General features: G+C 43.9%; 1 protein-coding gene across 1 annotated transcript in view; it reads right to left on the reverse strand.

Annotated features, from left to right (window-relative positions):
- The window catches only part of LOC118385585 (synaptic vesicle glycoprotein 2C-like), a 74,503-nt gene that overhangs the window by 41,495 nt on the left and 5,774 nt on the right, over nt 1-27,234 (reverse strand). Inside the window, exon 2 of the mRNA XM_052521452.1 lies at nt 17,340-18,346. Within this exon, the coding sequence (XP_052377412.1) occupies nt 17,340-17,958 (619 nt within the window). The 5' untranslated portion in view covers nt 17,959-18,346. The remainder of the gene's footprint in view (nt 1-17,339; nt 18,347-27,234) is intronic.

The following is a 27,234-nucleotide window of genomic DNA, read 5'->3' on the forward strand; positions in this document are numbered from 1 at the left end:
AACTACTACCTTATAGACACAAGTGTAAGGGTATAAAGAATATGTACATAAAGATATATGAATGAGTGATGGTACAGAGCGGCCATAGGCAAGATACAGTAGATGGTATTGAGTACAGTATATACATATGAGATGAGTATGTAAACAAAGTGGCATAGTTAAAGTGGCTAGTGATACATGTATTACATAAATATGCAGTAGATGATATAGAGTACAGTATATACGTATACATATGAGATGAATAATGTAGGGTATGTAAACATTATATTAGGTAGCATTGTTTAAAGTGGCTAGTGATATATTTTACATCATTTCCCATCCATTCCCATTATTAAAGTGGCTGGAGTTGAGTCCAGTGTGTTGGCAGCAGCCACTCAATGTTAGTGGTGGCTGTTTAACAGTCTGATGGCCTTGAGATAGAAGCTGTTTTTCAGTCTCTCGGTACCAGCTTTGATGCACCTGTACTGATCTCGCCATCTGGATGATAGCGGGGTGAACAGGCAGTGGCTCGAGTGGTTGTTGTCCTTGATGATCTTTATGGCCTTCCTGTGACATCGGGTGGTGTAGGTGTCCTGGAGGGCAGGTAGTGATGCGTTGTGCAGACCTCACTACCCTCTGGAGAGCCTTACAGTTGTGGGCGGAGCAGTTGCCGTACCAGGCGGTGATACAGCCCGGCAGGATGCTCTCGATTGTGCATCTGTAGACGTTTGTGAGTGCTTTTGGTGACAAGCCGAATTTCTTCAACCTCCTGAGGTTGAGAGGCGCTGCTGCGCCTTCCTCATGATGCTGTCTGTGTGGGTGGACCAATTCAGTTTGTCTGTGATGTGTACGCCGAGGAACTTAAAACTTACTACCCTCTCCACTACTGTTCCATCGATGTGGAGAGGGGGGTGTTCCCTCTGCTGTTTCCTGAAGTCCACAATCATCTCCTTAGTTTTGTTGACGTTGAGTGTGAGGTTATTTTCCTGACACCACACTCCGAGGGCCCTCACCTCCTCCCTGTAGGCCTTCTCGTCGTTGTTGGTAATCAAGCCTACCACTGTTGTGTCGTCCACAAACTTGATAATGAGTTGGAGGCATGCGTGGCCACGCAGTCGTGGGTGAACAGGGAGTACAGGAGAGGGCTCAGAACGCACCCTTGTGGGGCCCCAGTGTTGAAGATCAGCGGGGTGCAGATGTTGTTGCCTACCCTCACCACCTGGGGGGCGGCCCGTCAGGAAGTCCAGTACCCAGTTGCACAGGGCGGGGTCGAGACCCAGGGTCTCGAGCTTGATGACGAGCTTGGAGGGCACTATGGTGTTAAACGCTGAGCTGTAGTCGATGAACAGCATTCTCACATAGGTATTCCACTTGTCCAGATGGGTTAGGGCAGTGTGCAGTGTGGTTGAGATTGCATCGTCTGTGGACCTACTTGGGCGGTAAAGCAAATTGGAGTGGGTCTAGGGTGTCAGGTAGGGTGGAGGTGATATGGTCCTTGACTAGTCTCTCAAAGCACTTCATGATGCTGAGTGCTACGGGGCGTTAGTCGTTTAGCTCAGTTACCTTAGCTTTCTTGGGAACAGGAACAATGGTGGCCCTCTTGAAGCATGTGGGAACAACAGACTGGGATAGGGATTGATTGAATATGTCCGTAAACACACCAGCCAGCTGGTCTGCGCATGCTCTGAGGGCGCGGCTGGGAATGCCGTCTGGGCCTGCAGCCCTGCGAGGGTTGACACGTTTAAATGTTTTCATCACGTCGGCTGCAGTGAAGGAGAGTCCGCATGTTTTGGTTGCGGGCCGTGTCAGTGGCACTGTATTGTCCTCAAAGCGGGCAAAAAAGTTATTTAGTCTGCCTGGGAGCAAGACATCCTGGTCCGTGACGGGGCTGGTTTTCTTTTTGTAATCTGTGATTGACTGTAGACCCTGCCACATACCTCTTGTGTCTAAGCCGTTGAATTGTGATTCTACTTTGTCTCTATACTGACGCTTAGCTTGTTTGATTGCCTTGCGGAGGGAATAGCTACACTGTTTGTATTCGGTCATGTTTCTGGTCACCTTGCTCTGATTAAAAGCAGTGGTTCGCGCTTTCAGTTTCACGCGAATGCTGCCATCAATCCACGGTTTCTGGTTTGGGAATGTTTTAATGGTTGCAATGGGAACGACATCTTCAACGCACGTTCTAATGAATTCGCTCACCGAATCAGCGTATTCGTCAATGTTGTTTGATGCAATACGAAACATATCCCAGTCCACGTGATGGAAGCAGTCTTGGAGTGTGGAATCAGATTGGTCGGACCAGCGTTGAACAGACCTCAGCGCGGGAGCTTCTTGTTTTAGTTCCTGTCTGTAGGCAGGGATCAACAAAATGGAGTCGTGGTCAGCTTTTCTGAAAGGAGAGCGGGGCAGGGCCTTATATGCGTCGCGGAAGTTAGAATAGCAATGATCCAAGGATTTTCCAGCCCGGGTTGCGCAATCGATATGCTGATACAATTTAGGGAGTCTTGTTTTCAGATTAGCCTTGTTAAAATCCCCAGCTACAATGAATGCAACCTCAGGATATATCGATTCCAGTTTGCAAAGAGTCAAATAAAGTTAGTTCAGGGCCATCGATGTGTCTGCTTGGGGGAATATATACGGCTGTGATTATAATCTAAGAGAATTCCCTTGGTAGATAATGCGGTCGACATTTGATTGTGAGGAATTCTAAATCAGGTGAACAGAAGGACTTGAGTTCCTGTATGTTGTTGTGGCCACACCACGTCTCGTTAACCATAAAGCATACGCCCCCGCCCCTCTTCTTACCAGAAAGATCTTTGTTTCTGTCGGCGCGATGCGTGGAGAAACCAGCTGGCTGCACCGACTCCGATAGCGTCTCTCCAGTGAGCCATGTTTCCGTGAAGCAAAGAACGTTACAGTCTCTGATGTCCCTCTGGAATGCTACCCTTGCTCGGATTTCATCAACCTTGTTGTCAAGAGACTGGACATTGGCGAGAAGAATGCTAGGGAGTGTAGTAGAACCTCAGACTGCATCCCAAATTATACCCTATATTCCTTATTCCTGGGACAAAATTGGTTGTCATTTGAAACTTTCCCACAGTGACACCTCAGTCTTTATCTCTTACCCACACATGTACAGAATATATCTCCACCCAACAGAATGAATGATCCAGAGTTGCTTTGCTTTCTTAACAGTTTTGTCCAATCAAAAATCTCAGAAAAGAATCGGAACTAGAGTCTAACGACAGCAAATCAGGAGGGTGGAGAGAGGTTTACAGATATGGATATTGACTTGCTGAAATCCATCAATGAAAGGCTTGCCAAACTTGATATCTTGGATATACTACGAGAGGACATCAATGCATTATGTGCCAGTCTAGAATTCAGCCAACGCCAGATTGATGATCTAAGGAAAGAGAACACGGAGCTGAAAGGTGCTGTAGACTCTTCATGGCAATGTGGAGGTGGTGCAAAGGGAGAACAAACAACTTAACGAAACCTTGCTTGATGTACAGTGTCGATCAATGTGGGACAATCTCATCTTTTCAGGGATACCAGAGAGCGACAACGACAGAAGCTGTGAGGAAACAGTCCGAGACCTGAGGTCAACTCAACTGAAACTGCCCACTGACGTTGTGCGTAATGTCACTTTCTCCATAGAATGGGTAAGGCCAACTGTTTTGAACATCTTAAGCAAAGAGGAAATGGCGAAGAGCAGGGGCAGAGAACTCAGAAACACTTTGGAATGAATGATCACCCCCCCGTTGCCTGAACCAACGAGTCTCCTTGGTGATGGATAAACTTTACATCAAGGGGCAACTGTATTGGGACTCATTCTAATCCAACTATATCAGGACAGGAATAGGAATGGTGGGGGTGTAGCTCTGTGCAATTCAGAATCATATACCTAGGTCAAATAGAGGCAACCATATTGGTAGGATGTGTGTATAGACCTCCTAGCTCTAAGGTGTCCTATATGGATGACTTATGCACTGGGTTTGACCGGGCCACAGATAGTAACAGATGTATTTATCTTGGTTGATTTTAATATAGATTGGAATTCAAATAGAACTAAATTGATGAGATGTGCTGGGAGTTGTGGTTTGAAACAACAGGTTAATGATACTACTAGATCATCAACTAGGTCACAGTTCGGACACGTGCATGGATCTTATCTTCTGTAATATACCTTTGCTTAATGCTTAAAAGCCAGATCAATGCCAGTGGGCTGGACAGACCATAACATTGTGACCATAACCACGAACACCAAGGTTGCAAAGACACCCCCAAGGTTTGTGGTCAAGAGAAATGTTAAGAAATGTTAAAATGTTAATCATGAGTTATTTCTAATGATTTGGCTGCTGTACCCTGGGAGCCGATTTATCTAGAGGATGATTTAAATCACGCTACAGGATGTTTTATTGATTTGCTCACTGAGGTAATGGACCACAATGCCAGAAAGAGTACAGTTGGGGCTCGTTGGGTGAGGCATATTCTCAAAGAAATATGGAAAATTGTCTTAGCAGCCAAATTTAAACGAGAAATTGATTAACAGAATTATAGAACACTACGCAATTATGTAGTTAAATTAAATCATAAGACATATTTTTTGAACAAAAATGCTTTTATTGTTGTAAAAATTATTTTAAAAAAGGTATAGAATACAGTGAAGGGCTTACTTGGTACATCTATTTCATCATGTCCATCTAGTGTGGAGGTTGACGGCAGAACAAGATTTTTTGACAAAGAAAATGTATTTACTGAGCGATAATGTGAACACTCATTCCTCCAAACAAGCTATTGCCCAAAAAACTGCTCTTTTAGTCTACAAACGGTGTCAGTGGAGGAGGATTTAAAGCTACTGATGGTCATTACCCGATAGTAAATCTACAGGTTATGATCTTATGGACAATGTTTTACATCGCTATGCTGCTCCCCAGATTGCAACTCCACTGAAATACATATTTAGTTGGTCACTGGAAAAGGGGACATTTCCAAATGTATGGAAGCATGCTAAACTGTGTCCAATCCTGAATGACAGCAAAGAATCCATTACTCCTGCCCATAGTCGACCAATCAGTCTACTCCCTTCACTCAGTAAGATATTGGAGGGTATTGTGAGGAGACAAATATAGGAGGTCATGGAGAAAAGGGATCTGATCACAGCCGATCAGCATGCTTATCGCACAAACCATTCCACTACCACTGCATTGGTTGACATGACCGACCAGTGGCTCAATGCTATGGATAATGGCAGGTTTGTGGGTGTACTATTTTTAGATTTCAAGTGCAGCATTTGATTTAGTGGATCATGAAATCATTTTGACAAAATGAATGCATTATGGTTTTAAGGAGGCAGCATTGAATGGAAACAGTCATATCTAAGTGACATACTGCAGGGGAGCTGCCTCGGGCCACTTCTTTACTTAGTACACCAACAACCTTGAAGCTCAAGCTACTATATTTGCAGATGATACTGCAATTCCTACAGGAATACAATCGGTTCAACAGGTACAGCAAGATCTACAAGTAGAGCTGGGAAATATCAGGGAGAGGGTTTGCAGGGGAACAAACTTGTTCTGAACACCATCAAAACCAAAACCTTCCGGTTACTAGTCCAACGCTCTAACCACGAGGCTACGCTGAAGGAATCAACCTATCTTTTCAGATTGTTAGAGTGTTTATCTGGTCAAAGTGTATTATGTCTGTTTGTAACAGTGTGTTATATGTGAAAATGTGATCGCATAATAAAGACTCGTGGAAGATCAGTCCAAACGAGGACTAAAAGGGATCCTAATCCAATGTAAACCCTCACATCCAAACGATGTGATTCATACACAGACACACAAACACCGTTTCAGAGTTGACTTCCATTACAAATGACTGCGTAGTAAGCGTTCATCAAATAAAGCTGCATTTAGTCCAACTGAATTAGAAACTAATCATAGACTTTAGAGAGATATTTCTGCCGACTCTCTTATCTTTTCTCTCCTCTCCAACGGTACGGCACAGTGTGCAGCTCTGCCTCCAACCCAGAGGGAATACTTCACTAACTCAACTTTAGCTGCTGCTGCTGCTGTTATCTCCGCCAGACGAGACGGGAGCAGTAAGCGTCAAGCGGGGAGCGGCGCGATGGGTTTGGTCTCTATGGTAATTAGCTCTTATGTGTAAGCATAATTCCCCGTCCACGCTACGCTCCTCTGCCACTACACTCTCAGCACGGATGAGAGGATAAAAAGGAAAGGAGGAGAGGATGAGAGAGGAGGAGTGGAGGAGAGGAGAGAAAGGGGGCGACGACAGAGAGAAACAGCTGAGTAATTCCGGAACTGGAACGTTGGGGACATTCCGGGGGTATCTTTAGGGATTCCCCCAAGATTCAGGGAATCCCTGGAGGTTGAGGTTTGATTGACAGGTCTGTCTGAGAGCATCCACTACAAGGAATATTCGAATGGTGTAGAGAAGGAGAACAGTTATAATATAATATAATAATAATAATAATATAATAATAATAATAATAATAATAATAATATATGCCATTTAGCTGACGCTTTTATCCAAAGCAACTTACAGTCATGTGTGCATACATTCTACGTATGGGTGGTCCCGGGAATCGAACCCACTACCCTGGCGTTACAAGCGCCATGCTCTACCAACTGAGCTACAGAAGGACCACAGTTGTGAGTTGTATCATCTCACAACTGTTCTAAATGACACCGAACAAAAATATAAAGTTATAGTTCACATAAGGAAATCAGTCAATTTAAATAAATAAATTAGGCCCTAATCTATGGATTTCACATGACTGGGAAATACAGATATGCATCTGTTGGTCAGAGATAGCTTTAAAAAAGGTAGTGACGTGGATCAGAAAACCAGTCAGTATCTGGTGTGACCACCATTTGCCTCATGCAGCGCGACATAGCGTTGATCAGGCTATTGACTGTGGCCTGTGGAATGTTGTCCCATTCCTCTTCAATGGCTGTGCGAAGTTTCTGGATGTTGGCGGGAACTGGAACACGCTGTCGTACACGTCGATCCAGAGCATCCCAAACATGCTCAATGGGTGACATGTCTGGTGAGTATGCAGCCCAAGGAAGAACTGGGACATTTTCAGCTTCCAGGAATTGTGTATAGATCCTTGAGACATGGGGCCGTGCATTATCATGCTGAAACATGAGGTGATGGCGGTAGATGAATGACACGACAACGGGCCTCAGAATCAGGATCTCTGTGCATTCAAATTACCATTGATAAAATTATATTATGTTTGTTGTCCGAAGATTATGCCTGCCAATACCATAACTCCACCGCCACCATGGGGCACTCTGTTCACAGCGTTGACATCAGCAAACCGCTCGCCCGTCTGCCATCTGCCCAGAACAGTTCAAACTGGGATTCATCCGTGAAGAGCACACTTCTCCAGTGTGCAAGTGGCCACCGAAGATGAGCATTTGCCCACTGAAGTTGGTTACCACACAAAACTGCAGTCAGATCAAGACCCTGGTGAGGAAGCCGAGCAGATGAACATCCCTGAGACGGTTTCTGACAGTTTGTTTGTTCTTCGGTTGTGCAAACCCAGTTTCATCAGCTGTCCGGTTGGCTGGTCTCAGACGATCCCGCAGGTGAAGAAGTCAGATGTGGCGGTCCTGGGCTGTGGTGTGGTTACACGTGGTCTGTGGTTGTGCGGCCGGTTGGACGTACTGCCAAATTCTCTAAAACCGACTTAAGGCGTGAACATTTACATTAAATTCTCTGGTTCCTGCAGTCAAATTGCCAATTGCACTCTCCCACAAAACTAGATACATCTGTGGCATTGTGTTGTGTGACAAAACGGCACATTTTGGAGTGGCCTTTTATTGTCCCCCAGCACAAGGTGCACCTGTGTAATGATTGTGCTGTATAATCAGCTTCTTGATATGCCTGTCAGGTGGATGGATTATCTTGGCAAAGGAGAAATGCTCACTGACAGGGATGTAAACAAATTTGTGCACAAAAAAAAGCTTTCTGTGCGTATGGAACATTTCTTGGATCTTTAATTTCAGCTCATGAAACATGGGACCAACAATTTAAATGTTGCATTTATATTTTGGTTCAGTGACTTTTGATTCTGATTCATTTGAGAAAATGCCAGTATTACACACACACACACACACACACACACACACACACACACACACACACACACACACTCAGAGCGAGAGAGACAGGAGGCCTGTCAGGAAACAAAGCAGTCCATTATCATGTTGAGGCAGACACTTGTATTAGCATCCTCTGCCTCCTGCCTGCCTGCAGCCCCCAGTCTTCACTTGTCTACTGACAGGAGGGGGCAGGCCAGGGTGGACAGAACACTTGACATCAGACTGTGAGCTGGTTTGTGTCTGTCAGTGTTTTCAGCTTAACCCATCCATTTCACACACACACACACACACACACACACACACACACACACACACACACACACACACACACACACACACACACACACACACACACACACACACACACACACACACACACACACACACACACACACACACACACACACACACAGAGATAGACAACACACACACACAGATAGACAACACACACACACAGATAGACACACACACACACACACACACACACACACACACACACACACACACACACACACACACACACACACACACACACACACAGACACAGATAGACACAGATAGACAACACACACACACACACACGGATAGACAACACACACACACACACACACACACACACACACACACACACACACACACACACACACACACACACACACACACACACACACACACACACACAGAGATAGACAGCACACACACACACACACACACACACACACACACACACACACACACACACGCACACACACACACACACACACACACACACACACACACACACACACACACACACACACACACACACAGACACAGATAGACAACACACACACACACACACACAGATAGACAAACACACACACACACACACAGATAGACAACACGCACACACACACACACACACACACAGATAGACAACACGCACACACACACACACACACACACACACACACACACACACACACACACACACACACACACACACACACACACACACACACACACACAGATAGACAACACACACAGATAGACAACACACACAGACACACGCACAGCATTGGTGCTTTATCCCTGTATGCTTTAATTAGTTGACCTCATGGCTCCAGTTCAGCCAATTTATCACCCCGTTGTGTTGATTAACACACACAGACACACACAGGCACGCGCACGCAGACACACGCACACACAGACACACAAATCTCCAATCATGCTCTGCCGACCCCTGCTGTGTCTATCCACTGACCCTGAGTCAAACCTTCAACAGAACACAGAGAAGATAGTTGGAGGAAGAGGAGGAGTGAAGACAGAAGGAGAGGAGGAGAGGTTTGAAGTGTCTCAGAGTGTTTCGTAGGGAGGCAGGCTCAACCGTAGTCTCCTGCTCTCTCCTCCTCCTCCTCCTCCTCCTCCTCCTCCTCCCTGTTCTTCCTCAGTCAAGCGGGTTTAACTGAGCCAGCTAAGCACGGCTAAACTGCAGAGAGAAACACAATACCATAGAGATTATACTACCTCACAGTAATATCTCACCCTCACAATCACCTAATAGCAGTGAGAGACACAGAGAGGGAGGGAGAGAGGGGGGTGTAATGAAGAGGACGTGGGATAAAAAGAGGAAGAGATAAAAGGGATGAAGGGTGGGAGGTAGCACAAAGAGAGAGGGGTGGGAATAGATGAAGACAATGAAGGAAAGCAGGGAAAAGAAAAGCTGAAGTGTTTTCTTGTTGGAGTCAATCATGCCTCTCTTTGTCTCTGACCAGCCATTGCAGAACTATAACACTTGTCTGAATTGGAAATGCCAGAGAGAAAACGCTTAGTAAAATAAAACAACCCTTGGAGTGAGACCACTGGCCTGGGCTGGGCCTGGTCGAATGTCTGTGTGACTCTTTTTTATCATTTTTATCCTGTCTTCCCTCGCTCTCACTCTCTCTCTCTCTTGACTGTCTCTCTTTCTCTCTCTCTCACTCTCTCCGTCTCTGACTTCTCTCTCTCTCTCTTCCGACCCCCATCTCTCTCTCTCTCCCTAACCAGACAGTCAATTAGGAGCCCTTCTCCACTAACAGTGTGGATGACCTTCATATAGAGCCATGATGAGGCTGAGCTATAAGATCAACACTGTACCAGAGGGCTATTTCAGGGCCACAAGGCCTCTACACACACACACACACACACACACACACACACACACACACACACACACACACACACACACACACACACACACACACACACACACACACACACACACCTCTAAAGGGTTTGGTCTGTAAGAGGACTGGTTAAGGCATCAGTTCCTCTGTATCTCAGCACAAACTGCTTGCATTTTTGTCAATGTATTGTGATGTGAAATCTAAGTGGAAAATACCTTGGATTTGAAAAAATGATCAACTGCTGTTTTGAGAGTGGAATTTCAACCACGGGATTATGTCATAATGGTAACCACATTTTAACATAGACAGACCTTGGATAAAATACGTTGAATTTGTACCTTTAAAGCATCCCCAGATCTTCACCGCTAAATTGATCTATACAGAGCAATGTTTAGCTTAGCTATGATGCTTAGCTATGATACTTGTCTGTGACAATGTGCAATCATGAGAATAAATGTTGAGAGAACTCCACTAAATATATTTACTGTTGCTATGAAAGTCATTCCAAAAGGTAGGTTTAACAGAGCAAATTAAATGTGACCATACTTTATCACTCATATATCATCAATGATGCTATTTAAGACCATGTAGCATTTGCAAAGTCATCAACAGCTAGTGTCTCAATTCAACCCATGATTCATTAAAAAAAAAATAGACAAATAGGCCCAGGGCCGGCCCTTGCCATTCTGCAGCCCTAGGTGAGACCAAAAACTGCTCCCCTGCAAAACTAGAAAAGTCCCATTTAAGTGTAACTCTTCGTCTGAAGAGGAGTAAAGATCGGACCAAAATGTGGCGTGGTAAGTGTTCATGACGATTTTAATAAGAAAAGCACTGAACACTATGAAATACAAAAACAATAAACGAATACATGAAATAACCAAACCGAAACAGTACCGTGTGGCGACAAACACACACACGGAAATGAAACACCCACAAACCAACAGTGAAACCCAGGCTACCTAAATATGGTTCTCAATCAGGGACAACAATAAACAGCTGCCTCTGATTGAGAACCATATCAGGCCAAACACAGAAATAGAAAAAACAGAAACGCAAACATAGACTGCCCACCCCAACTCACGCACTGACCATACTAAATAAAGACAAAACAAAGGAAATAAAGGTCAGAACGTGACATTAAGAAAGATGATGTTAGAAAGACGTCTAAAACACTGAAAAGACGTTGAAGTTAGGTTCAATTTAGGTTCTGAATTAAAGGTGAAAAGGCATACTTTGTGGACGTTGAAATCAGGTTCATTTTCAGTTCGGAAAGAAAAATTGAAAATATGAATTTTCCGGATGTTGAAATCACACTTATTTTTTGGTTCTGAATCAAAATTGAAAATACTTGTTTTTTGGGCCAAATCAAGGCTGTCCAGAATGAACAAAATCTGAACCAAAAATAGACGTCTATGATTGTTTCAGATTTAGTCTGGACCGGACCAAAAACCAATGTCCATGGATGTGGAAATCACAAGGCCAGTCCGAACTGCACCAAAAAACAAACATTAAAAGGGCATTGGCGTTAGTCCATGCAAACTGAGGTGAAATTGAATGTTATGAATGCCCATCTACAGTATGTGGTAAGCCTACTGTTTATAAAAAAAAAAAAAAAAAAAGACGCCCAAAAGACGCCTCTTGCTTACTGGGGTGTAGCCTACCATGTTGGCCCACAATGGAATTTGAGTAATACCATGTGGTAGGCCCACCATTTAGAAAACAGGCTGTTGCAAATGCTTTGTTAGTCCTGACTTATCAATTTGGCTATTGAAGCTCTGAATATCAGCTACCCAACTTTATCAGGAGTTATTGTGAGCCTATTTGCAAAGTGTTTACACAGCGGAAAATGCAAAAGTATTTTCTTTTTCGATATTATCAGCTTGTTAAAAATGTACAGATTCAAACTTGAAACCAATGATCAATGAAACTCCAACCGTTGTGATGGTTCATTCCATATTGTTCATTTTACTTTGACCTGTCCTGTTTTCAAGATATGTTGTTTGTTATCATGACAACGCATTTTATTTTATTTAGGTTAAGCTATTTGATGTAAAACCTGTCTTAGGTGAGGCTATTTGATCAGAGAAACCTGCATGATGTAAAAAGTGTCTTAGGTGAGGCTATTTGATCAGAGAAACCGGCATGATGTAAAACGTGTCTTAGGTTAGGCTATTTGATCAGAGAAACCTGCATGATGTTAAAAGTGTCTTAGGTTAGGCTATTTGATCAGAGAAACCGGCATGATGTAAAAAGTGTCTAAGGTTAGGCTATTTGATCAGAGAAACCTGCATGATGTAAAAAGTGTCCATCTCATTACATTGTCATACATTTTATCTCCAGCCTGTAGGCTACAGAAAAGGCCACATACTCTTTCTACCATATCCTATATCTGCTACATGATTTACAGTGCATTCAGAAAGTATTCAGACCTCATGACTTTTTCCAAATTTTGTTACGTTACAGCCTTATTCTAAAATGGTTTGGGGGAAAAATCCAGATCAATCTACACAGAATACCCCATTATGATAAAGCAAAAATAAGTTTAGAAACTGAAATATAACATTTACATAAATATTCAGACTCTTTACTCAGTACTTTGTTGAAGCACCTATGGCAGCGATTACAGCCTTGAGTCCTCTTGGGTATGACCCTACAAGCTTGGCACACATGTATTTGAAGAGTTTCTCCCATTCTTCTCTGCAGGTCCTCTCAAGCTCTGTCAGGTTAGATGGGGAGCGTCTCTGCACAGCTATTTTCAAGTCTCTTCAGAGATGTTCGATCGGGTTCAAGTCCGGAAGCCACTCCTGTGTTGTCTTGGCTGTGCGCTGAGTGCTCTGGAGCAGGTTTTCATCAAGGAGCTCTCTGGCCACTCTACCATAAAGGCCTGATTGGTGGAGTGCTACAGAGAGGGTTGTACTTCTGGAAGGTTCTCCCATCTCCACAGAGGAACTCTGGAGCTCTGTCAGAGTGACCATCAAGTTCTTGGTCACCTCCCTGACCAAGGCCCTTCTCCCCCGATTGCTCAGTTTGGCTGGGCGGCCAGCTCTAGGAAGAGTCTTGGTGGTTCCAAACTTCTTCCATTTAAGAATGATGGAGGCCACTTTGTTCCTGGGGACCTTCAATGCTAGAGAATGTTTTTGGTACCCTTCCCCAGATCTGTGATACGACAAAGTGGGCACTGCTTATGACAGGACAGCATCAACACTCACGTAAAAAGCCCTTCTGCCACTGGTTGAGAGAAATTGTCATTGTTTTGGGGGCAGAATTATGTGAGGTTGTATGTGTTGTTGTTGGAGGTGTTACCTAATGAGCGGGCCGACCATCGGTTTCAAGGTCTGGTTGGTTTAAAATTGTATGATATTGTATGATATTTAGTGTCTAACTTTAATTCCAGTTTGTCTACAAATTGAAAATGATTATGTTGGATTCCCATCTCCATCCAAAATCTAAGTTAAAGAACAGGACTGACTACATTTAGTAGACTCTCATATCCAGAGCAACTTACAGGAGTAATTATAATTAAGTGTCTTACTCAAAGGTACATTGATAGATATTTCATTTAGTCGGCTCTAGGATTTGAAGCAACAATCTTTCAGTTACTGGCCCAACGCTCTTAACCGCTAGGCTACCTGCCGCCCTACGACTAAATCAAATGAATTTGATTTGATTTGATTTACTCCTGTTCTTTAACTTAGATTTTTGGTTCAGATGGAATCCAACTTATCAATTATTAATTTGTTGACAAACTGGAAATAAACTAGCCAATCAGAAGATCCATCTCCTTCAAATGTTGATCTTTGGTTGGTTTGACAACCAAACACATTTCAATATCCCATTTGAAATACAATAAATAGCCTATTAACTTGTCGACATGTTAACAAACGATATGTTGGATTCGCGTCTCCAACTCAACCAAAAATACAAGTAAAAATATGGGATTAATAAGCCAGTGGCTCAGATGGAACTATCCATGCAGTAGATTCATCTACTTTAAACGTTGATATTTGGTTGAGTTGTCAACCAAACACAATTCAATATTACTTTCGTAATGAAGCAAATAGCCTAAAGTTAAGGCTATCTTACAAACGTAAAATGCGTAACACATCCATGGCCAACTCCAATGGCAGATAAAATACTTTTAAAAACATTAACATGTAGAGTGAGTGAGTGAGTGAGTGTGTGTGTGTGTGTGCATCTATCAGTTACACATACATGTCAGTACATACACACAACAAGTAGGTCACATGGGGGAGAGGCGTTGCACCGTGAGGTGATTTTGGAACCAGGTTTACATGCGCTATAAAAGAGGGAAGGGAGTTCCAGGCACTCATGGCTCTGTATAATACTGTACGTTTCCTTGAATTTGTTCTGGACCTGGGGACTGTGAAAAGACCCCTGGTGGCATGTCTGGTGGGGTAAGCGTGTGTGTCAGAGCTGTGTGTAAGTTGAAGATGCAAACCATTTGGAATTTCCAACACATTAATATTTCTTCTAAAAACAAGAAGTGACAAGAAGTTTTGGTCTTTACGTGTCCAAAAAGATACACGTCAAAAAGCACTATTTTACATGTCAAATAACACTATTTGAAGTGTGAAATAACACTATTTGAAGTGTGAAATAACACTATTTGAAGTGTGAAATAACACTATTTGAAGTGTGAAATAACACTATTTGAAGTGTGAAATAACACTATTTGAAGTGTGAAATAACACTATTTGAAGTGTGAAATAAGCGTTTAATTTGACACGTCAAATAACACTATTCTATTAGAATGTTGTGTGTGATGAATTTGCACGTGCAAGCCAAGCGCCAACACTATCAGTAGCACTGTCAAAGCTGTACAAAAAAGTCTGCAAACAAGCACACACTGGCAACGAACGATGTGTTTTCAATACCGCGATGGCATTATTTGTTCCACCGCAACTTCTTGGGTAGCTAGCTTTAGCTTGGTACCTAACTAGCACCAATAGATCCAGCCTGAAAACAATGACCAGTAGAGACTGCGGTCATTTGACACGCAAAGATCAAAACGGCGTTCCGTAGGTGGCATGATAACTCCACATGCTCGAACGCAATGAGAATACAGTTGTAAATGGCATCCAAAGTCCTCACTGCCCCTGTTTCTACTAGGGCTGGGAATTGCCAGGTACCTCACGATATTTATATGATATGATATTATCACGATACTTAGGCCGATACGATATGTATTGCGATTCTCGCGATTATTACGATTCTATATGTATTTTTATTCGATACTGTGATTTAATTGTGATTTGATATTCCAGACATATTACTCACCACACAGTGCATTTGGAAAGTATTCAGACCCCTTGACTTTTTCCACGTTGTTATGTTACCGCCTTATTCTAAAATTGATAAAATACATTTTTTAAATCATAAATCTTCACACAATACGCCATAATGACAAAGCGAAAACAGGTTTTCAGATTTTTTTCAACTTAAAAAACAGAAATACCTTATTCAGACCCTTTGCTATGAAACACAAAATTAAGCTCAGGTGCATCCTGTTCCCATTGATCATCCTTGAGATGTTTCTACAACTTGTTTGGAGTCCACCTATGGTAAATTCTATTGATTGGACATGATTTGGAATGGCACATAACTGTCTATATAAGGTGTTAGAGCAAAAACCAAGCCATGAGGTCGAAGGAATTGTCCGTAGAGCTCCGAGACAGGATTGAGTCGAGGCACCGATCTGGAGGTCCCCAAGAACACAGTGGCCTCCATCATTCTTAAATGGAAGAAGTTTGGAACCACCAAGACTCTTCCTTGAGCTGGCTGCCCGGCCAAACTAAGCAATCGGGGGACATTGGCCTTGATCAGGGAGGTGACCAAGAACCCAATGGTCACTCTGACAGAACTCCAGAGTTCCTCTGTGGAGATGGGAGGACCTTCCAGAAGGACATCCATCTCTGGAGCACTCCACCAATCAGGCCTTTATGGTAGAGTGGCCAGACGGAAGACACTCCTCAGTGAAAGGTACATGATAGCCAGCTTGGAGTTTGCCAAAAGGCACTTAAAAACCTCTCAGACCATGAGAAACAAGATTCTCTGGTCTGATGAAACCACGATTGAACTCTTTGGCCTGAATGCCAAGTGTCAAATCTGGAAGAAACCTGGCACCATCCCTATGGTGAAGCGTGGTGGTGGCAACAACATGCTGAGGGGATGTTTTTCAGCGGCATGGACTGGGAGACTAGTCAGGATCAAGGGAAAGATGAACAGAGCAAAGGACAGAGATCCTTGATGAAAACCTGCTCCAGAGCGCTCAGGACCTCAGACTGGGACAATGGTTCACCTTCCAACAGGACAACGACCCTAACCACACAGCCAAAACAGCACAGAAGATGTCTTGGGACCAGCCTCTGAATGTCCTTGAGTGGCCCAGACAGAGCCCGGACTTGATCGAACCTGATCGAACATCTCTAGAGAGACCTGAAAATAGCTGTGCAGCAACGCTCTGCACAGAAGAATGGGAGAAACTCCCCAAATACAGGTGTGCCATGCTTGTTTTTGCTTTGTCATTATGGGTATTGTGTGTAATTTGATGAGAGAAAATATCTATTTAATCCTTTTTGGAATAAGGCTGTAGTGTAACAAAATGTAGAAAAAGTCAAGGTGTCTGAAAACATTCTGGATGCACTGTATGTCTGCTGCAGAGGGAGAAGAGAGAGCCATGAGAAAACAAGTTTTGATCAATCATGGAAATAAAAGTGCTGAAATCAAAATGTCTCCCTTTTGAAAAAGTACATGGAGAACATGCTATCAAAGGACAATTCTGGAGTTTTGGTACAGGTACAGCCAACTAGCCAACTAACTATTGCTCTATTGTCAAAATGACACGATACAATATATCATCAAAAATAGTTTCCCGATATATAACTGTATCGTTATTTCCCCAATCACTAGTTTCTATCAACACACACACACACACACACACACACACACACACACACACACACACACACACACACACACACACACACACACACACACACACACACACACACACACACACACACACACACACACACACACACACACACACACACCTTACCTAGCCACCCTGCTCCAGAGTTGGGGACACACATGTCCAGCTCGGCGCTGGGCAGGACAAACCCCACCACGAACACCTCCACTCCATCAGACATCAGCGCCATGCCCAGCACGAAGAACAGCTGCCACTGAAACCTGCCGTGGCCACACTCCTGCATGATCAGCTCATACTGCTGGGCCAGCTCCTCCTCGTCCGCCTGCCTCTCTTGCTCCAGGTCCTTACGGTCCCTCATGCTGTCTGAGACGAGTTGACCCAGAGAATCATGCCCGTCTCTAGGCTTCCCGTCAGCAGGCACCCCCTGATACTCCCCCTCATAGATCTCATCTTCATCATCGTGACCCTCCGTGGCGTCACTGGCGTAGTCTTCCTCGTCTTCGTCTTTGGCGGTAAGACCACCGGGGAAGTGGTCGTTGCCATCGGGCTGCGTGTAGGCGTAGCGTCCGTCATCATCGTCCTCGTCCTCGTTCTGGAACTGGCTGTAGTTGCGTTGGGAGGAGTACTCGTCCGCGGCGCGGTTGACGACCTTGCTGACCTTCTTAGCGGCATGGCGTTTGGCCTCCTTGGCAATGTCCTTGGCGCCCTTCACCAGTGACGTCCTGTTGTTGTACGACTCGTCCATCTTGCTGACTCTGATTCTATCTACCTGTCTTTATTTGCCCTTTAGCGAACCAGCTAGGTCAGTTGGGAACCAATGTTCACTGGCAAAAAGAACTGCCGAAAAAGCTGACCTAAGTGTGAGAGACAATTAGAAACTAACTTACGTTAGCTTACTTTCTTCTGTTACAACGGGGCAACTCAGCTGCAGCCAACCACAGTAAGTTGGGAGATGGTTCAAATGATACTAGCGTTGGCTAGGATAGCTAGCTGCTGCTGCTGGTGTGAGGGAGAGCAGATCTCTATGGCAGTGGGATGGGAGCAGGCACACGGTTGAGAGGTGAAGACAGCTGAGTTCCAGTAGGAGAGATCACCATCCACGCTGTCTTTACATCTGGTCACAGCTCATCTTTCTGTGGAGAGAGATACATTTGTTTAATTTCTGGTCCAGCAGTGTTCAGGTTTAATGTCCCATCTCAGTGTCAGTCTCTAAAGTCAGGTTCTCTGCAGAGTGGACTGTTTGTGCCTGTCGATTTAGTGAGGAAGCCTTGAGGACTTCAGTGTACTAGCTATAACTCTCCCTCAACATTATCAGGAGATCTGTCTGTGACGCCAATGGCAGGAAACGAACGTAAAAGGCGGAAACAAGGGACAGAGAGAAGGGGCTAAATAAAAATGGAACCGTTCCATACACTCTCTGACTGGAATGGGTCTGAGACACCCATGTGGTCTGTTTGGGGGTCTACGAGTTCCGGTTAGGTCTGATCCATCTAGTCCAATATGGTACATTCCATCTAGTTTCTGTGTTCCGTCTCTAGACTGGTCTAGCGTTTGTGTATTCTGTCTGAGCATGTGTGTTCCATCCTGCTTCACCATTAAATCAAAGATGTAATCACATTTTACATGTCACATGCGCCGAATACAACGGGTGTAGACTTTTCTGTGAAATGCTGGTTTTGGAGCCCTTCCCAAGGATGCAGAGTTTTAAAAAAATAACACAAAAAGGAAAATAGTAACACAGGAGGAATAAAATACACAATAATGAAGCTATATAAAGGGAGTACCAGAACCAGATCAATGTGCAGAGATGCTGTACAATGTGTTTGAGGTAGATATGTACATGAAGGCAGGGTAAAGTGACTAGACATCAGGATAGATAATAATAAGGTATTAGAGGTAGATATGTACATGAAGGCAGGGTAAAGTGACTAGACATCAGGATAGATAATAATAAGGTATTTGAGGTAGATATGTACATGAAGGCAGGGTAAAGTGACTAGGCATCAGGATAGATAATAATAAGGTATTTGAGGTAGATATGTACATGAAGGCAGGGTAAAGTGACTAGACATCAGGATAGATAATAATAAAGTATTTGAGGTAGATATGTACATGAAGGCAGGGTAAAGTGACTAGGCATCAGGATAGATAATAATAAGAGTAAAATAGCAGCATATGATGAGTGTTAAAGTGTGTGTGCATGATTGTGTATGTGTGTTTTTTTTTTGTAAGTGTGTCAGTGTAATGTGTGTGAGTGACTGCGTATATAGTGTGTATAATAGTCTTATGAGTGTGCATAGGGTAAATGCAAGATATGGTCAATGCAGTCTTAATGAACCATTTAATTAAGTGTATAGCAGTGTTATGGCTATTTAGCAGTCTTATAGCTGTGGGGTAGAAGCTGTCTCGGAGCATGTTAGTCTGAAAACCGATGTTCCGGTACCATTTGCTGGACGGTAGAAGAGTGAACAGTCTATGGCTTGGGTGGCTGACATCTTTAGCAACTTTCGGGCCATTTTAATCCCTCAAAATCACATTGTATAGGGGTGAGTAACGCATTGATATCATGGCTACCATTGAAAGCAACCTATGACTTGAATGGCGAATGGGAGATGTTCTTTAGTTGCGAGTTGAGATTGAGAAATAAAATGGTAGCTATTTTTAACCGAGACTATCAAAACAGTTTTAATACATGAATCGTGGCCATCAAAACAATTAACACGCGATTGCATTTAGAATTATTGGTTGCGAAATGACTGGGCTTATAAAAACATGTTTCACTCCAGTACCAGCTTTTTGAGGAGCTGCTCTCGCGCTGTCTGACAGGTGATAGGCCATTCTGCTCCTCAAACTAGGCTCCGTACGCTGTGTGCGTGTGATAAGATACATGACGACTAATGGAATAATACACGTGCCAATTGAATTCCTCAAAATTATGCAAATTAACCTATAGACCGATAAGCATGACCGGACAAATTTATTTTTTGTCGGCTAATGGATTAACGGTTAACTGTTAACATCCCTTGTTCTGTATGCGTTTCTGTGTGTAGAATAAACAATGGTCTAGAGTTTTAGCAACCCTAGTGGTGGAGGAGACGTGTTGGTAGAAGTGAGGTAGACAGGTTTTAAGTCTGCCTTGCGGTAAAGTCTCCGTCCACCAGAAATGCTGCCCCTGGGTGTGCGGTTTCTTATTTGTTTATAGTTTGTTGATTGGCTTGTGGAGGGATGTAGGCAGCCGTGATAATTACAGATGAGAACTCTTTTGGTAGATAAAAAGGTCTGCAGCTTATTCTTTATCAGGTGAGAAAAAGCTAGGGATTTCCTTCACACTGGAAACAGTGCACGAGTTGTTGTTTATGAAGAGGCACACCCCTCTCCCTTTGGCCTTGCCCGAGGCTACTGTCGGTTGATCATGCCGCTGCATGGAGTTTCTGCAAGTCTCTCTGATAGGAGACTCTCAAACGAAGCTGATCCATCTTATTCTTGCGTGGCTATATGTTTTCCGATAAAACGGAGGTGAGTGCTGGTCGATTTTCATGAAACAAAGGAATAGGGTTCAGTGTGAACAAGGGAATAGCTGAGTCAGATTTTAAGTCAAAATCGAGGTTAGTAATTGTCGATCTGATATCCAAAAGTGCTTGATGGTCATGTGTGAACCGTTTCAGGAAATAAGGCGTATGCCGCACGTCACTACTTCACAGGACAACATTTTAAATCAAAATGTGTTTTTAGGCAGAAATGCTTTCTGGAACATGTGAACTTTCATGTGCCTTAATAACAAACTTGCATGCCATCTGTAAATATGAATACGAAATTACGAGCCTAGTTGGTTTCACCACGGATAAAGACAGGAACCTTCCCGCCAGCCATGATTGGCTGAGATAATGGATGGGCTGGACATGCCGAGAGATGAGTTCAGATTGGTCTGCCATGTAGCATGCTTCTGTCTATAACGTGAGCTGCTACTGCAGTTTTTTGAAAGATATCATGGAGAACTTGTGTTTCTAATGCTCTCAACAGCATTGCTGCCCTGAATGTAGCAGGCCCTATTGACAAAGATCAGTGGGGAAAGGTTGTGATGGACTACTTTCTGGAGGACGATCGGGCCATGCTTATTCTATCTGACTGAAAACTAATCAGACGATGAGGAAATTCATGATTTAGGCAAAAACATTGTCGAGTCTTCTAATGACAGTGATGAGGAAGACATGTCAAACAACAGTGCTGTTGTCACAGAAGAAGTTGACCATGTTTCGAAATCAGTGGAATGCCCAGTGGAAACAGTGTTTGATTGCAAATGCAGAGGGAGACAAAAAGAGAACGTAGAAGGCTGTTGTATAAAACACCCGTCTCCGGATTACATCCTCCAAATAAGGGCAACCATGGCATCCATGAGAGGGAGAAGCATTCATCCATATGTACGGGCAAGGGTCGAAGTACATTTTCAGATATTATACGTTTCTAATTTTTGTCAAAGTTGTTTTCATTGCATGTTAAAGCCTACTGTTAGCCAGCTAGCTAACGTTAGCTGTCTGGCTTGCTAGCTAAAGTTATGTGTATGATCTGTGTAGTAATATTATTCTCAGAAAGCCATTTGCATTGGTAGTTATATAGCATAATGTTAGCTAGCTAATATTGAAACGTGTTGGTTAGTTATAGCTGCAGATTCATACTACATAAATTCATGCATGGTAGCTAGCTATGACAATCGGTTTGTATTACTAGTACTGTATGGGTTAGGATTATGGTTCGTTGTTTAGCTAGCGAGCTAACTTACATGTCTAAACAAAAGACTCCATTTCGCCGGAGGATTACATGATCTGTGTACTAATATTATTTGTATCTCAGAAAGCCATTTGCATTGCTAGTTATAGCCTAATCAAGTCCATATTATGGCAAGAACAGCTCAAATAAGCAAAGAGAAATGACAGTCCATCATAACTTTAAGACAAGATTTTTCAAGTGCAGTCGCAAAAAAACATCAAGCTCTATGATGGAACTGGCTCTCATGAGGACCGCCACAGGAAAGGTAGACCCAGAGTTACCTCTTCTGCAAAGGATAAGTTCATTAGACTTACCAGCCTCAGAAATTGCAGCCCAAATAAATGCTTCACAGAGTTCAAGTAACAGACACATCTCAACATCAACTGTTCAGAGGAGACTCAGAATCAGACCTTCATGGTCGAATTGCTTCAAAGAAACCACTACTAAAGGACACCAATAAGACGAAGAGACTTGCTTGGGCCAATAAACACGAGCAATGGACATTAGACTGGTGAAAATCTGTCCTTTGGTCTGATGAGTCCACATTTTTTATTTATCTTTGTGAGATGCAGAGTCGGTGAATGTGATCTCTGTATGTGTGGTTCCCACCGTGAAGCATGGAGGAGGATGTATGATGGTGTGAGGGTGACACTGTCAGTGATTTATTTAGAATTCAATGCACATTTAACCAGCATGGCTACCACAGCATGCTGGTTTGGGATGAGTTAGATCGCAGAGGGACGGAAAAGCAGCCAACAAGTGCTCAGCATATGTGGGAACTCCTTCAAGACTGTTGGAAAAGCATTCCAGGTGAAGCTGGTTGAGAGAATGCCAGTAGAGAAAGAACTAAATAATATACCGTATGTACAAGAACAATATCAATAACGATGCCAGTTATACTGGTGATAGATGAGGTAGTTACAGTACACGCATACAATCAGGGCTAGAGTAGCTGAGCAGCAGGATCAAAAACTAAATGTACAGGCAGACCATCTATGGGAGGAAGGACATCAGCGTTTTGCAGCACCTGAAACCTGGTACCGACAGTCTGAACGCTCCTTGCCAACACCAGGCTCCAGAGCATCAAAGCTGTAAAACAGTCAAATAGACAAAACATTTACAACACAATACAACCTTAACATAACATCAGTTCACCTCCCAAGTTTAGATAATAAACAAATAACAATACAACGCAATGAAAATTATATTCACCTGACATGCTGGTACTGCTGTGTTAGCGGCCTGAAGTACGGAGTCAGGTATTGTTGCCAGCCATAGCTTTCCACCAGCACCGTACCATCCTCCAGTCCAACCAGCTGTGGGATGTTGACCGTGCTGAGGTTGAAGGAGCTGTCCGTAAAGCACTGAGACAAGATTCTGTCTAGGCACAGATCTGGGGAATGGTACCAAAACATTTCTGCAGCATTGAAGGTCCCCAAGAACACCGTGGCCTCCATCATTCTTAAATGGAAGAAGTTTGGAACCACCAAGACTCTTCATAGAGCTGGCCACCCGGCCAAACTGAGCAATCGGAGGAGAAGGGCCTTGGTCAGAGAGTTGACCAAGAACACAATGGTTACTGTGATAGAGCTCGAGAATTCCTCTGGGAGAACCTTCCAGAAGGACAACCATCTCTGCAGCACTCCACCAATCAGGCCTTTATGGTAGAGGGGCCAGACGGAAGCCACTCCTCAGTAAACGGCACATGACAGCACGCTTGGAGTTTGCCAAAAGGCACCCAAAGACTCTAAAACCATAATAAACAAGATTCTCTGTTCTGATGAAACCAAGATTGAACTCTTTGGCCTGAATGCAAAGCGTCACGTCTGGAGGAAACCTGGCCACATCCCTACGGTGAAGCATGGTGGTGACAGCATCATGCTGTTGGAATGTTTTTCAGTGGCAGGGACTGGGAGAGTAGTCAGGAGTAAAGGAAATATGAATGGAGCAAAGTACATAGAGTTCCTTGATGAAAACCTGCTCCAGAGCGCTCACTACCTCAGACTGGCGCAAAGGTTCACCTTCCAACAGGACAACGACGCTAAGCACACAGCCAAGATAACACAGGAGTGGCTTCGGGACAAGTCTCTGAATGTCCTTTTGTGGCCCAGCCAGAGACCGGACTTGAACCTCGATCAAACATCTCTGGAGAGACCTGAAAATAGCTCTGCAGTGACGCTCCCCATCCAACCTGACAGAGCTTGAGAGGATCTGCAGAGAAGAATGGGAGAAACTCCCCAAATAACGGTGTGCCGAGCTTGTGGCATCATACCCAAGAATACTCGAGGCTATAATTGATGCCAAAGGTACTTCATCAAAGTACTGAGTAAAGGGTCTGAATACTTATTTAAATATGATATTTCCGTTTTTTTTTATACATTTCCAAAAAATTCTAAAAACCTGTTTTTACTTTGTCATTATGGGGTATTGTGTGTAGATTTACGAGGGTAAAAAATGATTTAATACATTTGAGTAACGCTCTAACATAACAAAATGTGGAAAAAGTCAAGGGGTCTGAATACTTCCCGAAAGCACTGCATATATAGTACCCATCAAAAGTTGACACCTACTCATTCAAGGTTTTTCTTTATTTTTTACTATTTTCTACATTTTAGAATAATGAAGACATCAAAACTATGAAATAACACATATGGAATCAGGTAGTAACCGTAAAAGTGTTAAACAAAGCTAAATATATTTTATATTTGAGATTCTTTAAAGTAGCCATGCTTTGTACTGTAAAACTGTAAATATGATCTTTCTGTTTTTTGTTTTTAATACATTTGCAAATTTTCTAAAAAACTGTTTTTGCTTTGTCATTATGGGGTATTGTGTGTAGATTGATGAGGGGAAAAAACGATTTCAGCAATTTTATAATGAGGCTGTAACGTAACAAAATGTGAAGGGGTTTGAATACTTTCCGAATGCACTGTATCTGTATACTGTGCGTATACAGAAGAAGTGTAGAGTGGAGCGTAGTAGCCTTCATATATAGAGAGGGGTGAGTGTGGGTTGAGGCCCCTGTATAGGCACATGACAGGATGATGTATGGTGTTTGTGCTAACCTCTTGTCCCAGGGCTGAGATAAGACATGAGGATGCATCTGTCATGCTACAAGGAGCATTGAAGCTGGGGTCTATAGACCAACCTCAACCAGCCCTGGAGATTTTGCTGCATTGCAGAAGTCAAATGGAGTGGAAAGCAGCGTTGTTCTGACTAACTTTGTCTTTGCTGGTGGATTTGGGGTGTGTGTGTGTGAAGATGTGTGTGTATGTGTTCGTGTGAAGATGTCTGTGTGTGTAGTGTAGAAGGTATTCTTGTTTGTGTGTGTGTGTGTGTGTGTGTGTGTGTGTGTGTGTGTGTGTGTGTGTGTGTGTGTGTGTGTGTGTGTGTGTGTGTGTGTGTGTGTGTGTGTGTGTGTGTGTGTGTGTGTGTGTGTGTGTGTGTGTGTGTGTGTGGTGTGCGTGTATGCGTACGTGCACATGTGTGTGCCCATGCAGCATGTGTACTGTATGTGTATAGTATGTGACGTGTGTTCACACAACCTCGTCACGTGGTGTATCTTTCTACTTCGCTGCGCCAATCAACCCAGTCCAATAAAAAAAGTAAAATACCTCAACCACAATGCAACAAACCATAAACATACAGCAATAATGTACCACCAAGACAGCAAACACCAAGATATCTCTACTTCCTGTTCATCTGGCCCATCTAGAGAGGAGAGAGCCGTCTCGGAGGCCGCATCCTAAATGGCTCACTATTCTCTACATGGCCCCTGGTGAAAAGTACTGCACTATATAGGGAACAGTGTATCATTTGGGATGTTAGACAAGTTCCCTAAAATCCATGACAGTACTCCTGCTTCCCTAACACAGTGTCTGACGGCTCAGTGGGGGTCAGACCAGGACAACAGACCAAAATCACACTGGAGGCTGAGGTTTTGCACCCAGGGGGGAAGGATGAGGGAATAGCTGATTAACTCTGCCTGACTAATTTAGGCACACCTTATACAAAACGGTGAGGATGGGATAACCAAGCAGCCAAGGTAGGGTGGGATGTAGACTGTGGAATAGGAATGCCTGTGAAATGTTTTAGCAAAGGTTGATTGAAAGACTCTTCACTTTACCACACTGTCCTTCTTTCTCCTCCCCTTCTCTCTCTCTCTCCCTCTCCCCTTCTCTCCCTCTCTCTCTCTCCCCCTCTCCCCCTCTCTCTCTCTCCTCTCTCTCTCTCTCCCTCTCCCCTTCTCTCCCCTCTCTCTCTCTCCCTCTCTCCCCTCTCTCTCTCTCTCTCTCCCCTCTCCCCCTCTCTCTCTCCCCCTCTCTCTCTCTCTCTCTCCCCTCTCTCTCCCTCTCTCTCTCCCTCCCCTTCTCTCCCTCTCTCTCCCTCTCCCCCTCTCTCTCTCTCTCTCCCTCTCCCCCTCTCTCTCCCTCTCCCCCTCTCTCTCCCTCTCCCCTTCTCTCCCTCTCCCCTTCTCCCCCTCTCTCTCTCTCTCTCTCTCTCTATAGTGTAAAAACGCTTCAAAGTCATCTTCATACAGGCAATCTGGGACTTAAAGGCCTTGTATGTCTGTCTGTTGACATTTCATTACGTATGATGGTGGATCCATTCCTTCCTACATACAGTTAATATGCTAATGGTCATTAATGCTGACATTTATAAATCACCACTATGCACCTTGAGCTTCCCAGATAACACACTATGGATTTATATGGTACATCAGTATAAACACACACTGACGCAGGTGCGAACAGAAAATCACACACACACACACACACACACACACACACACACACACACACACACACACACACACACACACACACACACACACACACACACACACACACACACACACACACACACACACACACACACACACTTTACCCTTCCAATTTCAAATCCAGAGTCAAATGCCTTTCCACGTCTCTCTCCCTGCGTAGCTGCTGTGCCTAGTGCAGTGATTGGGGTTAATATAGCCGCCGCAGCCTCAAGATGTGTTTTAAGCAATCAGCACATTTCCTGCTGGCTGGAATCAGGAGCCTGCTGAGGGGGACAAATGATTTCCTCCTACTGCGGCTGTCATGGCCCGCTGACGCCACCCAGCCACCTTCATTAATCACACACACGTGCATGCACGAACGCACACACACACACACACGCTCGCGCGCGTACGCACGGACACACACGCGCATGCACACACACAGTGAATCAAAGAGCAGGGGAGATTTTCCCCATTCTGTAGGAGACGGTGGGA

Source organism: Oncorhynchus keta, chromosome 6 (assembly GCF_023373465.1).
Source record: "Oncorhynchus keta strain PuntledgeMale-10-30-2019 chromosome 6, Oket_V2, whole genome shotgun sequence".
Lineage (NCBI taxonomy): Eukaryota > Metazoa > Chordata > Actinopteri > Salmoniformes > Salmonidae > Oncorhynchus > Oncorhynchus keta.